Below are 16,838 nucleotides of genomic sequence, written 5' to 3'. Positions count from 1 at the left end.
AAGCTTCACACACAACTCCACCCCCCCCCCCACCAAATTATTTGCAATTCCCTCGGGCTTGTTACCATTTACTATATGTGCCTAATTATTTATGTGTCTGATTTGGATTCTCCTTTATTACCTTTTCTATTATCTCAGCCTCCTCAGATGTTGTCCCTTTATCCATTTGGATCATGCTAGATAAGGCACATCTAGGGGAAATTTTAAATCCTGGTTTTGTTTAGTTCCTTCTGGGTTTGACAAGACACTAAACAGAAGGCTTAATCGATCTGGCAGGTAGAACAGAAAAAAAAAAGTTCTCCTGCTGGTCTACAAATGTGCTGCGTTTGGCATGCAGCTGAGTGTAAAGCTTTGTTTTCTCCATCTGGCTGCAAGGCAGATCAGACCATACTGTGATTATTCATCAAACAGGCACAGCTGGAGGAGGTCATTCACTGGCAAAAATAAACCATGATGGCAGTTGGATGTTTATATGTCTGCTGTAAATAATTTGCATGAAAAGAGAGTTTAGATTATGGTCCCTTGCTAGGTATCTGTGTGTATTATAAATCCACACAGAGTTGGCTTTTTATGAAAATCCATTAATTGATGCCATAACTGAGAATATTGTTCATGCTGTTGCATGTGGGTGTTTGTCATGGTCCTGCGACCATGACTCAGTGACTTTATGTTTATGTACTTATTGTTATTACTTTCATTATTATTCATGGCTGTTTTGGGATGGTTTGTGTTTGGGATTTTAGACACTGGGTTCTGGGTTTGTGCTCCCTCTGTTGGTCCCTGGTGTTAGTGTTCCCCTGTCTCGTCAGGTTAATCAGGTCCAGCTGTTTCCCCCATCTGTGTGTGATTTCCCAGTGTCTCTTTGTGTATTTATAGCGTGTGATTTCCTCTGCTCCTCGTCGCGTCGTCTGTGTTCCTACCTGTGTTCATCCTCTGTGTTACCCTGCGTACTCTGCGTACTCTGCATCTACCCTGTGAAATCCTCTGCGTGCTCTCCCTGCTGTTCTCCCTTCGTGTTCAGGTTTGCCACTCCTTTGTGTAGTTTCACCCAGTTTAGTTCATCCGTAGTTCTGTTTTGCCATCTCCTCTTTATGTTTGTTATTATCAATAAATCACCCTCGCACCTGAATGAGTGCTGCGCTTTGAGTCCTCCTTCCACTCTCCACACGGCCGCTGCCCCGGACCGTGACAGTACGACGCGACCACAACATGGACCCAGCAGCGCTTAATCCATCCAGGGAACTACGGGAAAATCTCATCGATGCCACACAGGAGCTGATCGACCTGTGGCTGGAAAGCCCGGGTGGCACGTCCCAGCGCGCTGTAGAGAGGCGGCTACAGCGTCTGGTGACCGGTCTCCCATGGCTTCTGGGCTCGCTTTGTTCGTGGGAGCGGGAGTTCCTCCTTCTGGACCTCGGTCTTCACCCCCCGTCTGCTTTTACTTCCGAGCAGTCCGAGGCGGTGAGCGAGCGACATGTTCTGGCTTCCCCAGATTCCGAGACTCTGTTTTCTGGGGCTATCCAGAGCGGGATGGGAGACTGTTCGGATCGCTTACCCACCTTCGTGGTAACGGACCCTTCGCAAGTGGGCGTGTACAGACCCTCTGTGAAACCGAGAGACTGTTTCTCTGCCGCTCCTTCTGAGCCAGGACTCTATCACCATTCTCCGGCTCAGTTCTGTGTCCAGCCTCCCTTAAGCCACAATTTTCACACTGTTTTTCCACCGCCGTTTCTGAGCAGGGAGACAAACTGTTACATTACGGACCTGTTCCTCAACAGCTGGCAACATTAGTGACTGTTACTCACTCCGGGGCTTCCCCAGAGGCGGGGTTGCTGCCCTCAGCTTACTCTGGACCCCTGGTGGCCAAGATGCCAGCTGTGAACTGCACCGGGCTGTCACTGCCTGAGCAGGGTCAGTGCTCTGCGCAGCTGCAGCCCTCCGTATGTGTGCCAGAGGCCCACGTGCCTACTGGTTTTGTTTCACATGTGCCAGAGGCCCACGTGCCTACTGGTTTTGTTTCACATGTGCCAGAGGCCCACGTGCCTGCTGGTTTTGTTTCATGTGTGCCAGAGGCCCACGTGCCTGCTGGTTTTGTTTCATGTGTGCCAGAGGCCCACGTGCCTGCTGGTTTTGTTTCATGTGTGCCAGAGGCCCACGTGCCTACTGGCTTTGTTTCATGTGTGCCGGGGGCCCCGGTGCCCACTGGTTCTGTGGCTGTTTTCGCTGGGGGGCCCGAGGAGCCCATCCAGTCTCCCGCTTCGCCTGCTGGGGGGCCCGAGGAGCCCGTCCAGCCTCCCGTTTTGCCTGCTGGGGGGCCCGAGGAGCCCGTCCAGCCTCCTGTTTTGCCTGCTGGGGGGCCCGAGGAGCCCGTCCAGCCTCCTGCTTCGCCTGCTGGGGGGCCCGAGGATCCCGTCCAGCCACCTGTGGCTGCTTCTCCACCTGTGGCTGCTTCTCCACCTGTGGCTGCAGCGCCGCCTCCTGCAGTATCATCACCTGCAGCGCTACCACCTGCTACTGCCACACCTCAGCCTGAAGCTTCAGCCTCGCCTGGTTCTGGTCCAGCTTCATCCTCACCTGGCCCAGCTTCAGCTTCAGCGTCTGCTTCGCCTAGCCCAGCTTCAGCTACAGCTTCATCCACGCCTGGCCCGGTTTCATCTTCGCCTGGCCCGGTTTCATCTTCGCCTGGCCCGGTTTCATCTTCATCTTCGTCTGGTCCGGCTTCATCTTCTTCATCGCCTGGCCCGGTTTCATCTTCGCCTGGCCCGGCTTCATCTTCGCCTGGCCCGGCTTCATCTTCGCCTGGCCCGGCTTCATCTTCGTCTGGCCCGGCTTCATCTTCATCTTCGTCTGGTCCGACTTCATCTTCGTCTGGTCCAGCTTCAGCATCATCAGCATCGTCTGGTCCATCATCAGCATCATCAGCATCGTCTGGTCCAGCCTCCGTGTCTGCACCCTCGCCTGGTCCAGCCTCCGTGTCTGCACCCTCGCCTGGTCCAGCCTTTGTGTCTGCATCATCATCTCCGCCTGCTGCGGTCCCGGCTTCCGTGCCCTCAGCCTCGCCTGGCCCAGCCTCATTTGGGTCTGGAGCTAAACGGCCGTTTTCTGGACCGCTGGCTAGGCTACTGGCCGAGTGCCGTCGCCTGACTGGCCGCCGCTGCCTTCCGCACGGCCGGCCCCCGGACCGCCATCGCCTGTGTGGCCGCCGCTGCCTTCCGCACGGCCGGCCTCCTGAACTCTTTACGCCCCGCCGCTGCCTTCCGCACGGCCGGCCTCCTGAACTCTTTACGCGCCGCCGTTGCCTTCCGCACGGCCGGCCTCCTGAACTCTTTACGCGCCGCCGCTGCCTTCTTCGTGGACGGCCTCCTGAACTGTGCTTTGGACTCTGCTCCCCTGTGGGTTTTGTGTTCATCTTTGTTTTGGGACTCTGGGGCCTCCGTCCGTGGTCGTGGTCCGGTCCCTCCGTCCTGGGCCCCCTGCCGCCCGCCCGGATCTGGTGGTGTGTTTCTGTGGCTGTCGGGGGCCAGCCCTTGAGGGGGGGGTACTGTCATGGTCCTGCGACCATGACTCAGTGACTTTATGTTTATGTACTTATTGTTATTACTTTCATTATTATTCATGGCTGTTTTGGGATGGTTTGTGTTTGGGATTTTAGACACTGGGTTCTGGGTTTGTGCTCCCTCTGTTGGTCCCTGGTGTTAGTGTTCCCCTGTCTCGTCAGGTTAATCAGGTCCAGCTGTTTCCCCCATCTGTGTGTGATTTCCCAGTGTCTCTTTGTGTATTTATAGCGTGTGATTTCCTCTGCTCCTCGTCGCGTCGTCTGTGTTCCTACCTGTGTTCATCCTCTGTGTTACCCTGCGTACTCTGCATCTACCCTGTGAAATCCTCTGCGTGCTCTCCCTGCTGTTCTCCCTTCGTGTTCAGGTTTGCCACTCCTTTGTGTAGTTTCACCCAGTTTAGTTCATCCGTAGTTCTGTTTTGCCATCTCCTCTTTATGTTTGTTATTATCAATAAATCACCCTCGCACCTGAATGAGTGCTGCGCTTTGAGTCCTCCTTCCACTCTCCACACGGCCGCTGCCCCGGACCGTGACAGTGTTATGATATTTGTATATGCTAAGTGTGAGTGAAAAAAATCAGCTGTGTTTTTATTCAAGGATGAAACAATTTTGACATTTAAAGAAGTTGGGGAATAATTAGTGAAATGTGAAAATTACTTCATCTGTGCTACACCTAAATGTATACAGATGTACAGCATATGAAAAAGAAACCTTTCCCTGTATCAGCTAATCTGTTTCTAACAGGGTTCTGATGCGCCCGTCTTTACAGTGTCGTTTCAGAGGTTTGCAGGCAGCACATCACAGGGTTGTGGTCTGCTCTTTGAATGGACCATTGCAACCATTTAATCAACATTATTGTCCCGTGGCTAGACAATGATTGTTGATTAATTTTAACCAAGGTTTAGCTCTCAGACAGATGAGACCATCTGACATCTGCCTAACTCGAGAACACTTTGGTATCTGCAAGGTGTCCTTGAGTCCTGCGGCATTAAAATGGGCCCAAATAATCATCCCTCCACCAACGTGCTTGACAGTTTGGACAGTTTGTGGTTGTGCTGTTATTCTGTGTTTGGTTTTGTCAAACCTGTTTGTTAGAGCCAGACATCTCCACTTTGGTCTCATCTGTCCAAAGGTTCAAGGTTCTTTATTTGTCACATGCAAAGGAGGTCCATTAGATGTTGGATGGCTGGAAACTTTCTTCAACTAAATGAGGAGAAGACTGAAGTTCTTGTTTGTGCTCCTAAAACTTTTGTACCTAGTGTTATGGAAAACTTGGGTCCACTTGCTACATTTGCAAAACCGTCTATCAGGAGCCTTGGTGTTAGTATTGACTCAGCTCTGACTTCGGATGCCCAAGTAAAATCTTTGGTTCGCTCCTGTTTTTATCATTTGAGAAACATTGCTAAGCTGAGTCCCATTGTATCGCGCTCCGAATTAGAAATTGTCATTCATGCATTTGTTTCATCTCGTCTGGGCTACTGTAATTCTTTGTTTACTTGTTTATGTAAAGCCTCTTTGGATCGTCTGCAAGTTGTTCAGAATGCTGCTGCAAAGCTTCTGACCAAGTCCTCCAAGTTTTCCCATGTCACACCCCTGCTGATTCAGCTGCACTGGCTCCCCGTTAAATTCAGGATCCAGTTTAAGGTTTTGACCTTGACTTTCAGGGCCCTGCATGGACAAGCACCAACATATATAAGTGAACTTTTGCATCCATACATTCCCAGCAGGTCCCTGAGGTCATGTGACCAGGGCTTGCTTGCTGTCCAGCACACGAGGCTGAAAACAAAAGGCGACAAAGCTTTTGGAACTGTGGCCCCCAGATTGTGGAACTCTCTCCCTTTGAGCCTGAGATCTGTGGACTCAGTGGTCGCTTTTAAAAAACAGCTAAAAACCCATCTTTTTAAACTTGCTTTTAGTTGATTTTTATTTTTAGGTTTTAGCTTCTGTGAAGCACTTTGTGATTTTTATCTTGAAAGGTGCTATATAAATAATATTTTTACTTGTTCAAGAAATCTTGTGGTTTGTTTAGGTGCAACTTTGCAAACTTAATGAACTTTACATTACAGCCCTCAGTTAGCATGTTTAGAGTCTGAGATGTTGCACTTGGGTGTTTTGCAATTTCTCTGAGCATTGTGTGGTCTCATCTTGGGCTGAATTTGCTGGAATGTTCATTCCTGTGAAGACTGTAGCATTGTGTTAACACACAACTGATTATGCAAACTGCCAAAACCTCTGCTTCTATGGAGGCGGTCCTACTTGATGATCAGCTGATTTGATTAAAGGCACCCGACTGCTACCCAATTAATACCTATGGAAGTAGCAAAGGTGTACTTAGCTTTTTTTTTTCTTTTTCATATGGCTATAGGCACAGTTTAAAGTGGGTGCCAGGTGGGGGAACCCCAAAATCAGGTGAAAAGAATCACTTATAAATAAGTCACACAATAATTTATTTTGTGAGGCTATGATTAGCTAACATGTGCTGCTACTCTGTTATTCACTGGTATTTGTGGGATCAGCCAGAATTCAGCAAGATATAAGCAGATGTTTCATGGGCTGTATAGCTGATTTACAACCCTTAGACACTATGGCGTTAGTATAAAAGCTGTAGGTCCATGAAACTCATCAGCATCATCACCTTAAATATAAATTGGTGTCTGCTACCCTTGATGTAACCTAACACTGACCATAAACATGTCTGCTATGGAGTCCAGTATATAGTGAATCACTGGGAACTTGACTGCAACATTGCAAACTAGCCAGTTAAATTGCACTTTACTGTCCCAAACTGCTTACTATGCCCACAGTACTTTCCTCCTGTTTGATTAACAGAAAAATTGTGTGAAATGATTTAGGACACAATTCCTAAATTTCTAGTTTAGCAAATGTCACTTGCTGAGCAGTCAGTGTTATTAAAAATAATCTCTAATCTCCCGCTACTATCCCAATCTTACACCTTTCTCCATCTCTCAGAGTCCATCTCACTCTCCCTGAGAAATACGGTGCATTTAGCTAACTAGCAGACACTTTTTGTGACAAACTGTGCAGAAAGAATTGTCTGTTTGGTGATATTTGTTGAGCTGCTTGAAAAAAATGAAATTACCTCCCACTCAAAAAAAAAAAGGTGCCCTGTTTATGCTTGCTCATCTTCTGCAGGGCTAGTTACTTGCATTATGTCTGCGCCTTGAATGCATCGCAGGAACGAGGAGAAAAAAAAACATGGCTTGAGGGTGTATATACATTAACAATATCATGCATTAACCTTTCTATCTGATTTAGCTGAAGGTGCAGGAAAGCTGTTACAGACAGCCCACTTCAAATCCCAGACTGTAGTGGTCATCACCACACATTCTTTACAATGTATTGAGGAGAATATGCAGCAGGTATGTAAAATTAAGAATGAAATATGTTGTTGGATTCCCAGGTTTTAAAGTTTGAACCAAAACATTGTGAAAATTGTTTAAATCTCAGATTGGATTCCTCCATCCTATATTGCCCTCTTGTGGATCTCACCATTTCACTTATCTCTCCATACAATTTTCCCCTTGTGATTCATGTTACTGATAAACAGTAGGGTGTGTACTACACGTTTTTTCTTGAATAGCCAAGAAGGAAGTTGCAAACATTAGTGTCATTAGAGCTTCTCCATGTGCTTCCAGACAAAGAGATAGTGTATGCAGCCTTTGAGATATAGTGCTTGTAAACTTTCACCTGCTAACACTTTACCAGGTGACAAAATATTTTAAAATTCAGATGGAGGAATCTACTTATGGGATGCACATGACTAAATTGAGCAAATATCAGCAGGTGCTACCAAAGAGACATTAATTGTTTTTAATTTTTAGTTTAATTTTACATGTCATTTCACAAGTTAGACTTTTGTCAGTTACGCTTCACTGTGGTGTGACATCATAATTGACATATCTGCATATTATTTTTATACTTCAAAATATAGGATAAAAAAAGTAATAATGGAAAATATATTTGATTTATGTTGATGATTTTATATGTTATAAAAGTACATTAATAATGTGCTTCCTTTTCAAAATAATGAAAAAAAAAAATTAAAAAGTGTTTTCCTGTTGTTATAATGTTTATACAGAAATGCTATTTACAATATTATATATATATTTCAAAGTGTATTTTTTTTAAAGTAATATTGAGTTGAACCTGTTAAAAACAATAAATAACATTCAGCACAGAGCAGTCCTTCTTCTGCATCTATTTCAAATCAGGTGGGAAACCTTAAAACCCAGGATCTAAATTCCATGGTTGAATTATGGTTTTTCACATATGAACAAATGTTCTTTCTTAGCTGAACTGAATGCAGTATTTTAAACACTCGTTCTGGTGAGGAACACCTCCTTCAGACTGTTTAAGGCCTGTTCCTGAGTGATTTTCCTCCATTCCTCAGGAATCTTTGTCGGCTCTCGTTTAAACTCCTGTGCAAACCTCTCATTGAACTTCACCAGCACATACCTGTAACAAAGAATTTGTTCATTTAATAAATTAAATTTAATCTAATACTGTCATTTCTACAATAAAGAGTGTTTAAGTCACACAGTACCTCCAGTAATCACTGGCCTTTGAGCTGTTTGTGTTGTCAGGAGAGAAGCTCCAGTCTGGGTAAAGTGAATGGAGAACACTGCTTGTTGTGGATGTATCATGTGTGTCCTTGTCCTCGCTCATGCTTTCAGGGCAACTGATGCAGGATACAGAACTAGAGGCATAAGGCTGCATGCCTTTAGGTCGATGGAGCAAGGCATTGTGACCCTCATGCCCCATATCCTCCTCCTCACACGGGGCTCTGCAGAGAGGACATTGCTTGTCACAGCCTTTCACTTTTTTGAAGAGGTAGTCTTGGGGCTGAACTGGAAGACAGTTAAGAAATTGGGTGGTATCCACATTTTTGGAGAACTCTTGATCAAGGTCCATCTGCATTGCAGCCACTGACTCCAGTAAACATTTAGCAAAACGGTTCCATTCTACAGTGATGCTAAACAGGGGTCCAGTCAGACAGGTCCTGATCACATTAACATCCCCTTTCTCTAAAGTGAGACACACTCTCTCCAGCAGTGGCTTTGTATCATTCAGGACTCCACTGATACCTTCTGTGGATTCGTTCACTGCTTCTTCAATTTTTCCTACAATCTCACAGAGTCTCTGATGCCTCCATTGTCCCAGGTTGGTTGATTCAGTGAGGTGAGCTGTCACTGTTTCCTGGATCTTCCTGAGTCTGAAGTTGTCATAGAAGAGCAGATATTCCAGGAAGACTTCAAATTGATCTTCTTTAATCATCTCTTCCAGCAAGCTTTGGTGGAAGGCCTGTGAGGAGTGATACTGCTGAGCTTTCCTTTGGATCTCCTCTGCAATAGATATCCCCAGGGGTCTGTTGATGTAATCCAAGACTGTGGGCTTGATGACCATGGAGATGAATGCTTGGGCCATCCTTTGACACTGGTCTCTTTTCCTGAAGTCATAGATAAACTCGGCCAAGTCCATACTTTTTCTTTTAGTGATACATGTCAAAAGTTCTGCGTCTTTGGCATAGCGGTTATGCAGGTTTTGAAAGTCTTGGCAAGAAGCATTACAGAGATATACTTTTAGATCCACTTCAAAAGCTGATCTAGTTTCCACAGATTTTTCATTTAAAGATTTTTCAACATTTTGTAACAGCTCTGTAATGTAACCGTCAGAGAAATCTGCTGGTTTGTTACACTTATCTGCTATATACTGTTTGCATTCCTCTATGATATTGTTTGCTACCTGCTGAGCTTCTACCTTGTGTTGTTTGTTGTTGTCTTCAAACATTTGCTTTAATCTGCTGCGGTATCCAAAATGCTCATCGCAAACTTGGAAGTCAGAGTTCTGGTTCTGGCCAATCATTTCAAGCTTTTTCATGTGTTTCTGGAGGCCACGGCTGATTAGATTCTGTCTCAGAATATCTTCTACTCTTGGAGTTATATCTTCTGTTTCTGAAGGCCTGAATTCAAAGTTGGACAATATCTTATCCCACACAGCCTCAAATTCATCCTCTATCTCTGCATCTTGCAGAAGAATTTTTGTTGTCTTGCTTTTTTCTACTAGTGCATCTACCTTGGATTCTTGCTCTTCTCCCAGTAATGCTTTAAATTTTTTAAGCTGTGTGGAAGAGTAATGGCTCTCATAGACTGCCTCCAACCTTTCTGTTATCTCTTCAGTTACTCTGTCCTGTAGGTTGTCAATATTGCTCATTAGGATTGGCATGAATTTGTCAGATCTCATTTTGAGAGTTTCCTCTTTCATCACATATGTCTCTGCTATTGACCTGAGTTTGTTCACCTCTGCTTTGACTTCCTCACTGGCTTCCTTCTTTAACTCACTGAGAAGGTCATTTTGAATAGATGCATCCAAAGCTTCTCCCTTTGTGGTAAAGTTTTTTTTTGTTGCACCCGTTAGCCAACTTTTCATGTTATCCAGTAAATTGTTTTCCCAGTAGAAAAATTCTGTGCACAACAAAGAAAATGCCAAAGCTATATCAGTGTTTTGGAGACCAATGGAGAATGATTCCTCTTTGATCGCATCCCAAACAGAACACAAACGCCTCATATATTCAGGCAAAACTGGGGCTTCTGCCTTAGCGGCACTCCTCTTCAATGCTTCAAAAAGGATTTCTTTAAACTTTAAAACATCCCCACTATAATCTGTATCAACTGGTTCAGAGAGGGACATTTTGTTCCATGGTCCTTTGACAGAGACTGTGCAGCTTGTGGTCTTTCCATCTTTATCAATATTGCTAGTTTGCAAAAGCACCTGAGAAACATACCTTAATTGTGACGCTTGTAATTTGCTATTTACGTTTTCGTTCTGGACAAAGAATTGGCAAAATGGCATGGAGCCATATTCTTTGATTCGCAGGAGAGCATTGACTCTGACACTGAGGTTTGTTTCAAAATCAGAACCAGGGTGTGAAGACATGCTGTGCATTAAAAAGTCACTCAGTCCTGTTGCAAAGGTAGCCATTTCATTGTCATTGCCCAGTATATTTCTTTTGCTGTCCAGTGAGACTGAGCAGAGACCTCTGACCTCAATTAGCAACAAAACATCACACTTCATGTCCTTTCTGAGGTTTTCAGGAAGACACAGGGCAGCCATGTACACCCCTCTTGAAGTTTGTTTCTTCCATTCAGGGAATTTCACTCCAAATAATGCAGAAAGAATCTCTGCATTCCTTGCATTATAGTCGCCAAGATTTGTCAGCACTCTTGTCCTACACTGTTCTTGTGGTAGGCGACGTTTGAGCTCTCCAAAGACACAGCCCAGCCACTGGATGGGAATATTTGAGGCATCTCCATCCATTAGTTCAAGTGGAATCCCATAAAGAAGAAGATCTGTAGCTAAGCTAGGGAGACGTAACACATTTTGGCTTCCGCTGCTGGGGCTGATGTATGCTAGCTCAAAGATTAGCCCTATCTCACGCAGAAAGTGCTCAGGACCTAATGCGCATGTATCAGGTTCATAAGAGGGATCAGCACAATCATCAAGGCTCATTTGTTGCGTGCCAGAAGTTGAATTGTCCGTAGTGAGTGTTAGCTCTGATTCATTTGGTTTTTTCTCTTTGAAGCGCAACGTGCTATTTTCTCCTGACTCTAAAAGACAGCTTTGGTCTTCAGAGGCCGAATTTAATTCATTTTCTTTTTCATTTAAAGTGATGGATATCTCCTGCGCCATGTTTGCGTCATGTTGATGGTCTGTCTGTTGTGACAGTGGTTCTGTGGTCTTTTCTTTGGATTCTGAGACCTTCAGTTGATGGCTTCCTTCAGACTGTTGCTCAGAAAGTTGCAAATTTAGACCTGCAGATTGTATTTCTGTTCCCTCTTGAAATATTGAACCAGTGTCTCCAGGGGTGTCTTTGACTCTTTGTTCAAGCTTATCCAAATCTACCAGCATGCTTTCTTTCTTTACTGTCTGTAGATTTGTGAGCAGATCTTTCGTCTTGTTTTGTTTTGTAGTTTTCTTAAGTCTTAGAGTGAGCCAGCTAAGAAAGTAAGCTCTCTTCACTTTATCTTTGGTAAAGAGAGCATCTGTAAAGATCTTCATAGCTGGGGTCATTTTGTAGCTCCTCAACTCAGCCATAATGTCATTCTTTTCTTTTTGTAGCTGGGGGTCAATTTCTGTTCTTTCTTTTCTCTGCTTACTCTCTGCTTTTTCTAGCTCTGCTAATTTGCTCCACAAAGGCCCCTGCAGAGGAAGCTGTTTACGCCTATATTCATCAGACCCCTCATCTAAACCCTTCAACACTTCCTCCACTGAGGCCATGGCTTTTTGACAAATGGGTCCTTCGTCCACATTTAGGCCTATATCCGCCGCAAATTGTGCTGCTTCCTCAAGCGTAATAAGTTTCAGTCTGTCTGGTAGCAGATGTTTTAGAGTATCACATAGCTTACTAGCCAGTGCATCCTCACTCAGACCTCTGCCCTGAATCACAGATTCTTCGGGAAGCCCCATGTACTTTTCAAGGTTCTCATCAACAAAACCAACAACTCTGCTCCCATTTCTCTCAGTGTCTAAAAGGTCAATGAGTATTAGTTTGCTGTTGGTATCCTTACAGGAAGCAAGAAGTAGTTTTTCCTTCTCCTTAAGATTTCCACAGAAAACAACTATAGCTGAAGATGCCTTGCATAAAAAGGTAAGGCATTTCTCATGCGCACTGGCATCACCCCGCAGGTTGGAGAAGACCAAAGGGACTGGGAAGACATCTTTGGTGCTATCTCCAGTGGGTAGATGCCATCCAATTTCTACCAGGCCACCCGAAAGCCTTTTGGGCAGCTGCCCTCCTTCCATCCCCCTGTGGAGAAATGTCTGACAGGAAGATGTGACTCCACGTAACATATGGTTTAGCACCTGTGACTTGGACACACTGCAACAACCAAGCCTGACAAATGAAACTAATGGCATGCATGTGGTTGCCAAATCCCCCTCTTGGATTCGCCTGTATTTATTTAGGGGGTGAGATCTCCACTGGCCCACAATCCCTCTTAAAGGCCAAAGAAGGAAGCAACTAGGCTCTTCCGGATCTTTGTTTGGAAGGACCAGTGGTATAGAAAATTGGCACTGCATCATCCGTTTGGAGATCTCTTGCTGAAGGAAAGTACTAGCAGACATATAGACAGCTGTGATTAGATCAAGCGGGTTGATGGCACCCTGGCTATCTCCTTTAAAACTACTGAGCACCTTCCCGGTAGAATTGTTGTCATCGTTTGTAACAAGATTATGAAGAGACTCACACCAAGGAGTCCGGGCATCTTTCCTGAGCAGCCAAAGGGACTGGAGGAAAGCTTTTGGTAGATCAGAGGGTTCTAGAGGAGATTGGTTCCCCAGAGTCCAAGTAATAATGTCTAGCATTGATGAGACATCCAGTGGTATAGCCTGGTAGGCCTCCAAGCCGAGCTCATGCAGAACCTCTGCCTGGAGATTATCCTTTGGAGATTCTAGTTTAAAAAAAACAACCCAAAAACACAGCTTTATCCATTTAAGTGTGACACAGACTTTGATAAATAAGTAAGACAGAAAATAGCTACAAAAAACTAGTCCAATTACACAAAAATTTCAAGTACTGTGCAAATGCTCTTCTTTTTTGCTTTTATTTCTATTTAATTTTAAGTTCTTTACATTTATTTTTATTGTTTTCTTTTCTTTTAACAGGAAAAGAACATTATCCTTCAATCTCACTTTTCATTTCATTTGAGCTTGAAAACAGAAAAACAGTGTTATCCGTAAACTTGGCATCCCTTGGTGCAATTAACATCAGAATTTACACTTGCAAACAAAAAGCCAATTATCATTATTAACTAAACATATTGGAAAAAAAAATGCTGTGCTTTTTATAATAGCACATTAACTCCTACCCAGTAAATTTTAGCTCATATTGTTTGCAAAGTCTGAACAATAGGAGCCTTCCTGCAACAGTCAGAACTCACGTTAATGTAAGACAGCTTTTAATCATACCTCTGAAGATAAAACTTGACAGATTCTTTTTCAAATTATTATGTTTGTTATGAGCACCATTTAACTTTGGCAACTGAGAAAAAATGAGGGTTCAATAACAGTTTTTTATTATTATTATTATTATTATTATTATTTTTCGCATTTATATAGCGCTTTTCGAGACCCTCAAAGCGCTTTACAATTCCACTATTCATTCACTCTCACATTCACACACTGGTGGAGGCAGCTACAGTTGTAGCCACAGCTGCCCTGGGGCAGACTGACAGAAGCGAGGCTGCCATATCGCGCCATCGGCCCCTCTGGCCAACACCAGTAGGCGGTAGGTGAAGTGTCTTGCCCAAGGACACAACGACCGAAACTGTCCAAGCTAGGGCTCGAACCAGCAACCTTCCGATTACAGGACGAACTGCCAACTCTTGAGCCATGAGTTTTTTGCAACAGTATCTCCAAAATCATTGTAGCCCCATACTATTTTAGGTCACCAAATGTGGTTACCAAAGGTTATCAGACTGTACTAATACTTTTATGTCTGTTTGTGGGACTCATAATAATTGTAATAAGAGGTATGCATTCTTATTAATTTAAATTTAACTCAAGAGGGCTCTGGTTATTTACATCAAAACACAAGATTATGCACAGTATTGGGCAAAAGTCTTGTGTCATCCTTCGTTTCTTTACATTTTCTTCCAAGAAACCACACTTAAATTTTTTAAGCTGTCTTGAGCAATACTTGTCCAGGCTTTCTGAAGGTACTTCAAGGGTTTTCTTTGGACATTGACTGCTTTTCCACTTATTTTCAGTCCTGTCCTTGTCCTTTACCATTTTCAAAGGAATGATTTGTTTGTGTGTTAGCCACTTAACAATGACCTATGAATCATTCAAGCATAAAAGAGCAACTAATTCAAGTGCTGTTTTATACATAACAGACAACTTAGCAAAGATTCAATTTCATGATATCTTTAGACATTTTGTTACTAGGAGAATGTTTACAAAATGATAATCATCTGTTCCAATATTTTACCTGAAACTAAAATATTGGCAGGCATAAATGTTATTTTTGTACCAACAAGATAATTCCCAACATGCTATAATAACTCAACACTTGTCATATCTCAGCATGATGTACATAAAAGAAAACTGAAGAAACTGGAGGGCAGGAATCCTGGAGATCTATTCCTGATGACTTCTTCCAAAAATTACAAAAACACTTGCCTAAGAGAGTTCAAGCTGTTTTTGAACACTAAAGGCAGTCATTCTGAACATTGACTTTCAAACTAATCAGAAGTGTACAAAGTCTATTTTTACCTTATATGCTGCTTTTCCATGTAAGTGTGCATATTTTTTAATAAATCATTGCACCCGTTTGCCATTTTCCAATCAAAATACAAAGAAACTAGTCCTTTGTTTAACCAGGTAAAAATCTCAATGAGATTTAAATCTAATTTTCAAGGGGGACCTGACATCATGTCAGCGAATGACACGTGACTGAGTTCAGTAGTGTAGTTACAAAAAAAAGTCTTTGTAGAACATAGGCATTTCTTTGGCGATTGTGCTCACTCACTGACTTTCAATATAGCTACACAATACCCACAGCATGTTCAAGTATTGTAAGTATGAAAAACAATGTTCAGAATGAAACGCATGATAATGATGCACAAACCCCAGACAAACAAAACAGAAGAACAAAAAGGAAACATACTTTTCTTCTTGCTGCTCAGTCTTTTATGACGCTTGAGCGACATGATTGAAACTGATGAGGCTGCTCTCTGCTCTCTTTTAAATGAGTTTTTCTTCAATGGTTCACCACATCACCACGTATTGGTATTGGCTGGAACCCTGTGAGCAAAACAAGCAACAAACAATAACAGCAAAAATCATTACTGGTATGTAACCTGCAATGCAACATCTATATGGTCTAATACCGCAAATACCACACGAATAGGCATTGTAAAAAGCTTTGTTGTCCTAGCAACAATACGAGGGAAAATCTCAAAAGATGGATCATTTTGATCAGAATGAATGTGGTTTGTCATGATTTCTATCTCCCTGAAATGCTTCACTGAAGCAAGACTCTCTTCCCTGTTTCATTTTTTCATTTTACTATGATAAAATCTGATCCTTGCCAAATGTGATAAACTGATATAATGGCTTCGCCTCAGACAAATCTGTACAGTGTCAGGAAGATAAAGCATACTGCTCATAGCTCTTCACTGCGAGATTATTGTAAAAAGCTTACAGCATTAAGCTCATAACTCTTTAGATTTCGATCAGTTTAAGTTTGAGCTACCTTGCACATCTGAGAGCTTGAATGGCAGCAGAATAATGGTGATATAAGATTAATAACAAACTAAGGTAATATAGTATAGCCTGCTACATAACATATACCAAGTGACTGCTAAGACTAATAATCGATTACCAAGAACAATTAATAATGAATTATTATATAAGCATGTAATCATCTGTTACTAAGTTTGTGATTTACATATGAGATATATATGTCAGTTACACATGGGTAAGTAAATACAGATTTTTAAAGAGTTGTCACTCGACAGAGCATTTAGCAATATGTTAACTCATCACTGATTTACACATTCATTCTGATTCTTTGAATGCTGAATCAGCTGTAAGCTCTCATCAGAGAAAAAAGTAAGAGAAGAGGAAGATATGAAATACATTTTGGATGTAGTTGCTGCTCTTCAGCTGCACTCTTGCTATTTTCAACAGCCTAGATCCAGTTTTGTAATGCTGCTCTTCTTCCTTTATTGCTCTTCGTGCAGTAAGTATTCTTTTTTAAAATGTAATCCCTCTTAAAGCAGGAAATATAAAGAAGTCTTTTGTTAAAGTTGCGAGAAATCCTAATTTTCTTACCAATTTCTCTTCACACGACTGCCTCTGTCCTGTAGATGTGATGTGTAACCAGTTTGTCAGTGTCAGGAGCGCTCTTATGCCCGTCTGTTCAGTGATAATACACAGTGATAACACATTCCTGCACCTTTATGTAATTCCACTACTACAAAAACTGAATATTCGTTTTCATTCAGGCTCATGCGACACGTCGCCAAGTGTAAACAAAGGGCAGATAGTGATTAGTGATATAAAAATTCTTTACACGACAAGGTTGACACTTGATCTTGATAACAGCAGTGTCCTTCACAGTGCAGGGCCAGGTGAAATGTATTCACAGACACATGCCTAAAGGATTATCACTGGCCTTCAGGGGTTAGAGGCGACACTCCAGACAGTGACGCACACAGACCTTAGTCATGTGTGATCTCACAGATAGGTCTATCTCTTTAAG

General features: G+C 43.1%; 1 protein-coding gene across 2 annotated transcripts; it reads right to left on the bottom strand.

The window, feature by feature from the left end:
- Positions 1 to 6,946: 6,946 nt before the first annotated feature.
- Positions 6,947 to 16,631, bottom strand: gvin1l2 (GTPase, very large interferon inducible 1-like 2). Of its 2 annotated transcripts, XM_085243449.1 has the most exons (4): positions 16,409 to 16,631; positions 15,240 to 15,376; positions 8,121 to 13,023; positions 6,947 to 8,032 (listed from the first exon to the last, which is right to left on the bottom strand). In XM_085243449.1, exons 2-4 carry the CDS (start codon positions 15,280 to 15,282, stop codon positions 7,888 to 7,890), a joined length of 5,091 nt encoding a protein of 1,696 aa, XP_085099575.1. In that variant the 5' UTR covers positions 15,283 to 15,376; positions 16,409 to 16,631; the 3' UTR covers positions 6,947 to 7,887. The 2 variants fall into 2 exon arrangements, with proteins under 2 accessions (XP_085099575.1, XP_085099576.1); XM_085243450.1 differs by lacking the exon at positions 16,409 to 16,631 and having other exon boundaries at positions 15,240 to 15,414.
- Positions 16,632 to 16,838: the final 207 nt, after the last annotated feature.

Source organism: Mchenga conophoros, linkage group LG14 (genome assembly GCF_057382185.1).
Source record: "Mchenga conophoros isolate Kocher_MC1m ecotype Shallow Benthic linkage group LG14, M_conophoros_male_GT1.1, whole genome shotgun sequence".
Classification (NCBI taxonomy): domain Eukaryota; kingdom Metazoa; phylum Chordata; class Actinopteri; order Cichliformes; family Cichlidae; genus Mchenga; species Mchenga conophoros.
This window is presented reverse-complemented; position numbering and strand designations above follow the sequence as displayed.